This window comes from Oncorhynchus clarkii, unplaced genomic scaffold (genome assembly GCF_045791955.1).
Source record: "Oncorhynchus clarkii lewisi isolate Uvic-CL-2024 unplaced genomic scaffold, UVic_Ocla_1.0 unplaced_contig_13973_pilon_pilon, whole genome shotgun sequence".
Lineage (NCBI taxonomy): Eukaryota > Metazoa > Chordata > Actinopteri > Salmoniformes > Salmonidae > Oncorhynchus > Oncorhynchus clarkii.
The window spans coordinates 124,514-135,000 of NW_027258072.1; the positions used below are offsets into that span (position 1 = coordinate 124,514).

Sequence of the window (10,487 nt, forward strand, 5' to 3'; positions counted from 1 at the left end):
CTATAGTCCCAGACAGTATGGACACATCTACTCATTCCAGTCATGTATCTATAGTCCCAGTCAGTATGGACACACCTACTCATTCCAGTCATGTATCTATAGTCCCAGACAGTATGGACACACCTACTCATTCCAGTCATGTCTCTATAGTCCCAGTCAGTTTAGACATTATAGACACACCTACTCATTCCAGTCATGTCTCTATAGTCCCCAGTCAGTATAGACACACCTACTCATTCCAGTCATGTCTCTATAGTCCCCAGTCAGTTTAGACAGTATGGACACACCTACTCATTCCAGTCATGTCTCTATAGATTAGTCAGTTTAGACAGTATGGACACACCTACTCATTCCAGTCATGTCTCTATAGATTAGTCAGTTTAGACAGTATGGACACACCTACTCATTCCAGTCATGTCTCTATAGTCCCCAGTCAGTTTAGACAGTATGGACACACCTACTCATTCCAGTCATGTCTCTATAGTCCCAGTCAGTTTAGACAGTATGGACACACCTACTCATTCCAGTCATGTCTCTATAGTCCCCAGTCAGTTTAGACAGTATGGACACACCTACTCATTCCAGTCATGTATCTATAGTCCCAGACAGTTTAGACAGTATGGACACACCTACTCATTCCAGTCATGTCTCTATAGATTAGTCAGTTTAGACAGTATGGACACACCTACTCATTCCAGTCAGTATAGACAGTAGTCATGTCTCTATAGATTAGTCAGTTTAGACAGTATGGACACACCTACTCATTCCAGTCATGTCTCTATAGTCCCAGTCAGTTTAGACAGTATGGACACACCTACTCATTCCAGTCATGTATCTATAGTCCCAGACAGTTTAGACAGTATGGACACACCTACTCATTCCAGTCATGTATCTATAGTCCCAGTCAGTATAGACAGTATGGACACACCTACTCATTCCAGTCATGTATCTATAGTCCCAGTCAGTTTAGACAGTATGGACACACCTACTCATTCCAGTCATGTCTCTATAGTCCCAGTCAGTATAGACAGTATGGACACACCTACTCATTCCAGTCATGTATCTATAGTCCCAGTCAGTTTAGACAGTATGGAAACACCTACTCATTCCAGTCATGTATCTATAGTCCCAGACAGTATGGACTCACCTACTCATTCCAGTCATGTATCTATAGTCCCCAGTCAGTTTAGACAGTATGGACACACCTACTCATTCCAGTCATGTCTCTATAGTCCCAGTCAGTTTAGACAGTATGGACACACCTACTCATTCCAGTCATGTATCTATAGTCCCAGTCAGTATGGACACACCTACTCATTCCAGTCATGTATCTATAGTCCCAGTCAGTTTAGACAGTATGGACACACCTACTCATTCCAGTCATGTCTCTATAGTCCCAGTCAGTATAGACAGTATGGACACACCTACTCATTCCAGTCATGTATCTATAGTCCCAGACAGTATGGACACACTTACTCATTCCAGTCATGTATCTATAGTCCCAGTCAGTTTAGACAGTATGGACACACCTACTCATTCCAGTCATGTATCTATAGTCCCAGTCAGTATAGACAGTATGGACACACCTACTCATTCCAGGGATTTGTCTTTATTTGTACTATTTTCTACATTGTAGAATAATAATGAAGACATCAAAACTATGAAATAACAAACAAAAAAATATTGAAAAAATGAAGAAACACCCTTGAATGAGTCGGTGTTTCCAAACGTTTGACTGGTACTGTATGTAAAGCAGTGTCATTTCGCCTCCCACTCATACAATATTCCATAGTGAGGTACCTGCTCTATCACACATGAAGACAGTGTGATCGGGTATTGGAAGGACATGAAGGACTGTATAGACTCCCATCGTTCAGAGATTACAGTGTGATCGGGTTTTGGAAGGACATGAAGGACTGTATAGACTCCCATCGTTCAGAGATTACAGTGTGATCGGGTTTTGGAAGGACATGAAGGACTGTATAGACTCCCATCGTTCAGAGATTACAGTGTGAACGGGTATTGGAAGGACATGAAGGACTGTATAGACTCCCATCGTTCAGAGATTACAGTGCTGTTGGCATTCAACTTTTAGTTTTAGTTTAGTTGTATTTGTTTACATAACAACACAACGTATAAGGGTGTGTGCAGGTAAGGTTGGAAAAACACTTACATGAAACACACAGAAACTAGCATTATATATATATATATATACATACCACCGTTTGTTCATTCAGTTAAACGAATCATACAAAACACAGTTGATTCGTGTCTGTCCTCCTACGTCTCCATTTGGGTGATTTCATTTGATGTCCTGCTCGACTATCACTAACCGTGACCTGGTATCTCCTACCACTGACCCTGACCTGGTATCTCCTATCACTGACCCTGACCTGGTATCTCCTAACACTGACCCTGACCTGGTATCTCCTACCACTGACCCTGACCTGGTATCTCCTATCACTGACCCTGACCTGGTATCTCCTAACACTGACCCTGACCTGGTATCTCCTACCACTGACCCTGACCTGGTATCTCCTAACACTGACCCTGACCTGGTATCTTCTACCACTGACCCTGACCTGGTATCTCCTACCACTGACCCTGACCTGGTATCTCCTATCACTGACCCTGACCTGGTATCTTCTACCACTGACCCTGACCTGGTATCTCCTACCACTGACCCTGACCTGGTATCTCCTATCACTGACGCTGACCTGGTATCTCCTAACACTGACCCTGACCTGGTATCTCCTACCACTGACCCTGACCTGGTATCTCCTAACACTGACCCTGACCTGGTATCTCCTATCACTGACCCTGACCTGGTATCTCCTACCACTGACCCTGACCTGGTATCTCCTACCACTGACCCTGACCTGGTATCTTCTACCACTGACCCTGACCTGGTATCTCCTACCACTGACCCTGACCTGGTATCTCCTATCACTGACCCTGACCTGGTATCTCCTATCACTGACCCTGACCTGGTATCTTCTACCACTGACCCTGACCTGGTATCTCCTACCACTGACCCTGACCTGGTATCTCCTACCACTGACCCTGACCTGGTATCTCCTACCACTGACCCTGACCTGGTATCTCCTACCACTGACCCTGACCTGGTATCTCCTAGCACTGACCCTGACCTGGTATCTCCTACCACTGACCCTGACCTGGTATCTCCTACCACTGACCCTGACCTGGTATCTCCTACCACTGACCCTGACCTGGTATCTCCTATCACTGACCCTGACCTGGTATCTCCTACCACTGACCCTGACCTGGTATCTCCTATCACTGACCCTGACCTGGTATCTCCTACCACTGACCTTAAACATGTAGACAGTGTTGAAGGGTATCTCCTACCACTGACCTTAAACAGGAAGACAGTGTTGAAGGGTATCTCCTACCACTGACCCTGACCTTAAACATGAAGACGGTGTTGAAGGGTATCTCCTACCACTGACCCTGACCTGGTATCTCCTACCACTGACCTTAAACATGTAGACAGTGTTGAAGGGTATCTCCTACCACTGACCTTAAACAGGAAGACAGTGTTGAAGGATATCTCCTACCACTGACCTTAAACAGGAAGACAGTGTTGAAGGGTATCTCCTACCACTGACCTTAAACAGGAAGACAGTGTTGAAGGGTATCTCCTACCACTGACCCTGACCTGGTATCTTCTACCACTGACCCTGACCTGGTATCTCCTATCACTGACCCTGACCTGGTATCTTCTACCACTGACCCTGACCTGGTATCTCCTACCACTGACCCTGACCTGGTATCTCCTACCACTGACCCTGACCTGGTATCTCCTACCACTGACCCTGACCTGGTATCTCCTACCTCTGACCCTGACCTGGTATCTCCTAGCACTGACCCTGACCTGGTATCTCCTACCACTGACCCTGACCTGGTATCTCCTATCACTGACCCTGACCTGGTATCTCCTACCACTGACCCTGACCTGGTATCTCCTACCACTGACCCTGACCTGGTATCTCCTACCACTGACCCTGACCTGGTATCTCCTACCACTGACCTTAAACAGGAAGACAGTGTTGAAGGGTATCTCCTACCACTGACCCTGACCTGGTATCTCCTACCACTGACCTTAAACATGTAGACAGTGTTGAAGGGTATCTCCTACCACTGACCTTAAACATGTAGACAGTGTTGAAGGGTATCTCCTACCACTGACCTTAAACATGAAGACAGTGTTGAAGGGTATCTCCTACCACTGACCCTGACCTTAAACATGAAGACAGTGTTGAAGGGTATCTCCTACCACTGACCTTAAACATGTTGACAGTGTTGAAGGGTATCTCCTACCACTGACCCTGACCTTAAACATGTAGACAGTGTTGAAGGATATCTCCTACCACTGACCTTAAACATGTAGACAGTGTTGAAGGGTATCTCCTACCACTGACCTTAAACATGAAGACAGTGTTGAATGTATCTCCTACCACTGACCCTGACCTGGTATCTCCTACCACTGACCTTAAACATGTAGACAGTGTTGAAGGGTATCTCCTACCACTGACCTTAAACATGAAGACTGAAAAACAGGGATTTGGGGAAAGTTGCCAGATTTTTGCAACTGTACATCAGACAGACTCCATACTAGCTGATGTAAGTCATGTCGGCAACTGTACATCAGACAGACTCCATACTAGCTGATGTAAGTCATGTCGGCATTCCTTCTCTGTATTTTTTTGGGTGTTATGGTTTGATGTCCCGACCCCACTTTCCTACCCCCTAACCACTCCAATGTGACCCTGGAGTTATTAATAGCCTCCTCCTGGAAGGGCTGACTGTATATAAGAGGGAGATTCGTCATGGCAGTTGTCATATCAGACAGACTCTCCAAGTCAACATACCACCTATACAGTATGTCAGAATTCAACAGTCTATCTTTCCTCCATATCCGTTTGGGTGTTTTGATGAAGTCCTGACCCAGTTGGACCCCCTGCTGCCCCGCCATGACCGTAGTGTTAATGAAAGGTCAGAACATGGGTTTATACAGGAGGGAGATTCGTCACGGCAACCGTCACATAAGGGCTGAAACCCAAAGGGCACCACATCCAGTTCACTGTGTCGGGAACAGGGTGTCATTTGGAACACCGCCTGGGTGCGCCCCGAGTAGTTCACTGTGTAGGGAACAGTGTGCCATTTGGAACACCGCCTGTGTGCGCCCCGAGTGGTGCAGTGGTCTAAGGCACTGGATCTCAGTGCTAGCGGTGTCACTACAGACACTGGTTTGATTCCAGGATGTATGGTGACTGGGAGTCCCACAGGGCGGTGCACAATGTAAATAAGAATTTGTTCTTAACTGACCTGCCTTGTTAAATAAAGGTTCCATAAAACACAGACAGAAACCCTGAGTCGAGTTGAGTCGACATACTTTCCTAACATCAATCCTCTTCTTAAGTGGCTCTAGTTCCTGTACCTTACAGGAATTCCTGTGTTTGAGTTTTCACAGAGACAGAGGTGGTGAGGTCACTTCCTGCTTTGCTGTTTTATGTAGCCCGTGACAACACAACGCCACTCCCTCACCTCTTTATCCCGGTCTGTTTGGTTTAGGACACTCGTTTGAGTCAACGTCAGAGGACATAGTTGTATCTGTTCACGTAGCCCTCAACATGCTAGCCTGTCGTGTCAACTCCTATTTAAACATGCTAGCCTGTCGTGTCAACTCCTATTTAAACATGCTAGATTGTCGTGTCAACTCCTATTTAAACATGCTAGCCTGACGGTCTTAGATCGGTTTGGACTGTCGTGTCAACTCCTATTTAAACATGCTAGCCTGACGGGTCAACTCCTATTTAAACATGCTAGCCTGACGTGTCAACTCCTATTTAAACATGCTAGCCTGACGTGTCAACTCCTATTTAAACATGCTAGCCTGACGTATCAACTCCTATTTAAACATGCTAGCCTGACGTGTCAACTTCTTTTTAAACATGTTAGCCTGACGGTCCTAGATCGGTTTGGACTGTCGTGTCAACTCCTATTCAGTCTCCGCAATCGTGGAAGCATTGCCTTTAAAAGGTGCATAGCCAACAAAGCGCGGTCAGATTGATTCCCGTCCCAAGATTGTTTGGGATTTATTTTATTTTAACCTTTAATTAACACGGCAAGTCAGTTAAGAACAAATTCTTATTTACAAAGACGGCGTACCGGGGCCAAACCGTAACCCGGACGATGCTGGGTCAATTGTGTGCCGCCCTATGATCTTACAGTATGTACACTCACAGAAAAAAGGGTTCCATAAGGGTTCTTCGGCTGTGCCCATAGGATAACCCTTTTTGGTTCCAGGTAGAACCCTTTTGGGTTCCAGGTAGAACCCTTTTGGGTTCCATGTACAACCCTCTGTGTAAAGGGGTTCTACATGGAACTCAAAGGGGTTCTACCTAGAACCAAAAATGGCTCTTCAAAAGGGTTCTGCTATGGGGACAGAAGAAGAACCCTTTTAAGTGCTACGGAGCTCTTTGCAACCCCACCACTGTTCTGTTCTGCGTGTTGACAGGTCGTCACTTGTTTCTGACTTCCTGTTCTTTACAGATTAACTTCCTGATCTTCATCCACATAATAAAGATCCTGGTGTCCAAACTGAGGGCTCACCAGATGAGATACTCCGACTACAAGTTCCGGTGAGCTCTCTTTCTTTCTTTCTTTCTTTCTTTCTTTCTTTCTTTCTTTCTTTCTTTCTTTCTTTCACAATGAAAACCCTTTCCTCTGTTTATAATATCATCAACCTAATCTCAGCTCTCTCTCTCTTCCTCTCTCTCTTTCTCTCTCCCTCCCCTCTCTCTCCCTCCCCTCTCTCTCTCTCTCCCTCCCCTCTCCCCTCTCCCCTCTCTCTCTCTCTCTCTCTCTCTCTCTCTCTCTCTCTCTCTCTCTCTCTCTCCCACCCTCACCCTCACCCTCACCCTCCCCTCTCACTCCCTCTCTCTTTCCCTCCCCTCTCCCCTTCTCTCTCTCTCCTCCCGTCTCCCCTCTCTCTCTCTTTCTCTCCCTCCATCCCTACGCTCTCCCTCCCCTCTCCCCTCTCTCTCTCCCACCCTCCCAACTCACCCTCCTCCTCTCCCTATCTATCTATCTATCTATCTATCTCTCTCTCTGTCTCTCTCCCTCCCCTCGTCCTCCCCTCTCTCTCCCAGGTTGGCTAAGTCTACCCTAACCCTGATCCCTCTACTAGGGATACACTTGGTGGTGTTTGTCTTCGTGACGGATGAGTCCACCAAGGCCACCATCACCCTGCGTCTCACCAAACTCTTCATCGACCTCTTCTTCACCTCCTTCCAGGTCAGACACACACACACACACACACAGATGCACACACACAGATGCACACACACACACACACACACACACACACACACACACACACACACACTTGGAATCATGGGGTTGCTTCTCAGCCAAGGGAGTGGGCTCACTCACAATTTTGCCTAAGAACACAGCCATGAATAAAGAATGGTACCAACACATCCTCCGAGAGCAACTTCTCCCAACCAGCCAGGAACAGTTTGGTGACGAACAATGCCTTTTCCAGCATGATGGAGCACCTTGCCATAAGGCAAAGGTGATAACTAAGTGGCTCGGGGAACAAAACATCGATAACATCGACATGGCCATCGACATGGCCCATCGACATGGCCCAGAAGTTAATTGACAGCATGCCAGGGCGGATTGCAGAGGTCTTGAAAAAGAAGGGTCAACACTGCAAATATAGACTCTTTGCATCAACTTCATGTACTTGTCAATAAAAGCCTTTGACACTTATGAAATGCTTGTAATTATACTTCAGTATTCCATAGTAACATCTGACAAAAAATATCTAAAGACACTGAAGCAGCAAACTTTGTGAAAATTAATATTTGTATCATTCTCAAAACTGTTGGCCACGACTGTGCAGCCCGAGACACAGAACACAGCTTTCCCTACTCTGTTACATTGTGAAGGTAAATGTATTTGTGTAACGTTGACATACAGAGCCTGTCTGAAAGTAAGAAGGAGTCTGTTTTGTCTGGAGCCGTACTCAAGTCTCAGTCAGAGATCACACAGTAGAAGCCTGTGTGCAGTATGGAGTTGTGACAGTGACACTAACACCCCTCTACATCTGAGAGAAACAGAGAGAGAGAGAGAGACTCAGTGAGAGAGACTGAGGGAGAGAGAGAGAGACACACAAACATTGAGAAACAGAGAGAAAATGAACAGTGACTCTAACAGTCCTGTACATCTGAGAAAGAGAGAGAGAGAGAGAGAGAGAGAGAGAGAGAGAGAGAGAGAGAGAGAGAGAGAGAGAGAGAGAGAGAGAGAGAGAGAGAGATGTCATCAGACCAGAGAATCCTTTTGGTGCCTTTGGGCAAACTTGAAGCGGGCTGTCATGTGCCTTTCACTGAGGAGTGGCTTCAGTCTGGCCACTCTAACGTAAAGGCCTGATTGGTGATGCTGCAAAGATGGTTTTCCTTCTAGAATGTTCTACCATCACCATAGAGATGCAGCTCTGTCAAAGTGACCATCAGGTTCTTGGTCACCTCCCTGACCAAGGCCCTTCTCCCCCAATTTCTCAGTTTGGCCGGGCGGCCTGCTCTAGGAAGAGTCTTGGCGGTTCCAAACTTCTTCCATTTAAGAATGATGGAGGCCACTGTGTTCTTGGGGACCTTCAATGCTGCAGACATTTTCTTGGTACCCTTCCCCAGATATGTAGAAACATCTCAAGGATGATCAATGGAAACAGGATGCACCTGAGCTCAATTTCTAGTCTCATAGCGAAAGGGTCTGAATACTTATGTAAATGTCATATTTCAGTTTCTTATTTTTTTGTTATTTGTAAACATTTCTAAAAAACGTTTTTGCTTTGTCATTATGGGGTATTGTGATGTCATTATGGGGTATTGTGATGTCATTATGGGGTATTGTGATGTCATTATGGGGTATTGTGATGTCATTATGGGGTATTGTGATGTCATTATGGGGTATTGTGATGTCATTATGGGGTATTGTGATGTCATTATGGGGTATTGTGATGTCATTATGGGGTATTGTGTGTAGATTGATGAGGATTTAAAAAAAAATAATTTAATCCATTTTAGAATAAGGCTGTAACGTAACAAAATGTGGAAAAAGTCAAGGGGTCTGAATACTTTCCGAATGCACTGAATGTGTCACATATGATAATGGTTGTGTTGACGCAGATCTTGGTGTTTCTACAGGGTCTGCTGGTAGCTATCTTATACTGCTTTGTCAACAAAGAGGTAAGACCTCTTCTCCTCCTCTTCTTCTCTTTCTCCCTCTTTCATACTTCTTTCATGGAGGATGTATCCTCTCTGTTCCTCTTCTCTTGTTCACTAAACTTGGTCTCATATTTAGCTGAACAACTCTCAATTTAACGTGAACATCACACATAAAATCACTCTCTCTCTCTCTCTCTCTCGCCCGCTCTCTCTCTCTCCCCCTTTCCTCTCTCTCTCACCCTCTCTCTTTCTCTCTCTCTCTCTCTCTCTCTCTCCCCCTTTCCTCTCTCTCTCACCCTCTCTCTTCTCTCTCTCTCTCTCTCTCTCTCTCTCTCTCTCTCTCTCTCTCGCCCGCTCTCTCTCTCTCGCCCTCTCTCTCAATTCAATTCAATTCAAGGGGCTTTATTGGCATGGGAAACATGTGTTAACATTGCCAAAACAAGTGAGGTAGATAATATACAAAAGTGAAATAAAGAATAAAAATTAAGAGTAAACATTACACATACAGAAATTTCAAAACAATGAAGACATTACAAATGTCATATTATACATTATACAGTATACAGTGTTGTAACAATGTACAAATGGTTAACTCTCTCTCTTCTTCTCTCTCTCTCTCACCCTCTCTCTTTCTCTCTCTCTCTCTCTCTCTCGCCCTCTCTCTCTCTCTTCTTCTTTATCTCTCTCTCTCTCTCTTTTTACCCTGTCTCTGTCTGTCTGTATTTCACTCTCTCTCTCTCTCTCTCACTTCCTCCACGCCCTTTTTCTCTCTCCCTCTCCCCCTCTACCCCCAAGGTCCAGTCAGAGATCCTGAAGAAGTGGAAGCGTTGGAAGCTGGGTCGTAACATCGAGGAGGAGTACCGCCACACCTATAGCCAGACGCCCCACCTCAACACTAAGAGCAGCAGCCTGCTGGGTCACGGGCACGCTCACGGGGGTCACGACCCCTCGCACCCCTCCTCAATGCTCCTCCACCCCCACCTCCCCGACATCACCACCTCCTCCCCTGCTCCCCCTGGCCAGGGGCCAGGCTGCTCCCCAGAGGAGAAGCACCTCCTGGTGGTGAGCTGTCAGAATGGCATGGGGCGGAGCAGGAAGAACACAGGGTCGTCCATGCAGTTTCCCTCCCTACCACGTGAGGGCACCATCAGCTGTAGTCACACACTGATAGAGGATCATATGGATGAAATCTGCTTGACGGACAGGGTGTCAGAGTGTTACGAGGCTCCTAGA

At 46.2% G+C, this 10,487-nt stretch overlaps 1 protein-coding gene across 2 annotated transcripts in view; it reads left to right on the forward strand.

Moving 5' to 3' along the window:
- LOC139395216 (glucagon receptor-like) overlaps nt 1–10,487 on the forward strand; it is a 94,227-nt gene that overhangs the window by 82,175 nt on the left and 1,565 nt on the right. For both annotated transcript variants that reach the window (XM_071142862.1, XM_071142861.1), the window contains 4 exons: nt 6,577–6,665; nt 7,176–7,320; nt 9,234–9,275; nt 10,050–10,487. The exon at nt 10,050–10,487 is cut by the window's right edge and continues 1,565 nt beyond it. In XM_071142862.1, coding sequence (XP_070998963.1) covers nt 6,577–6,665; nt 7,176–7,320; nt 9,234–9,275; nt 10,050–10,487 — 714 coding nt within the window. The remainder of the gene's footprint in view (nt 1–6,576; nt 6,666–7,175; nt 7,321–9,233; nt 9,276–10,049) is intronic.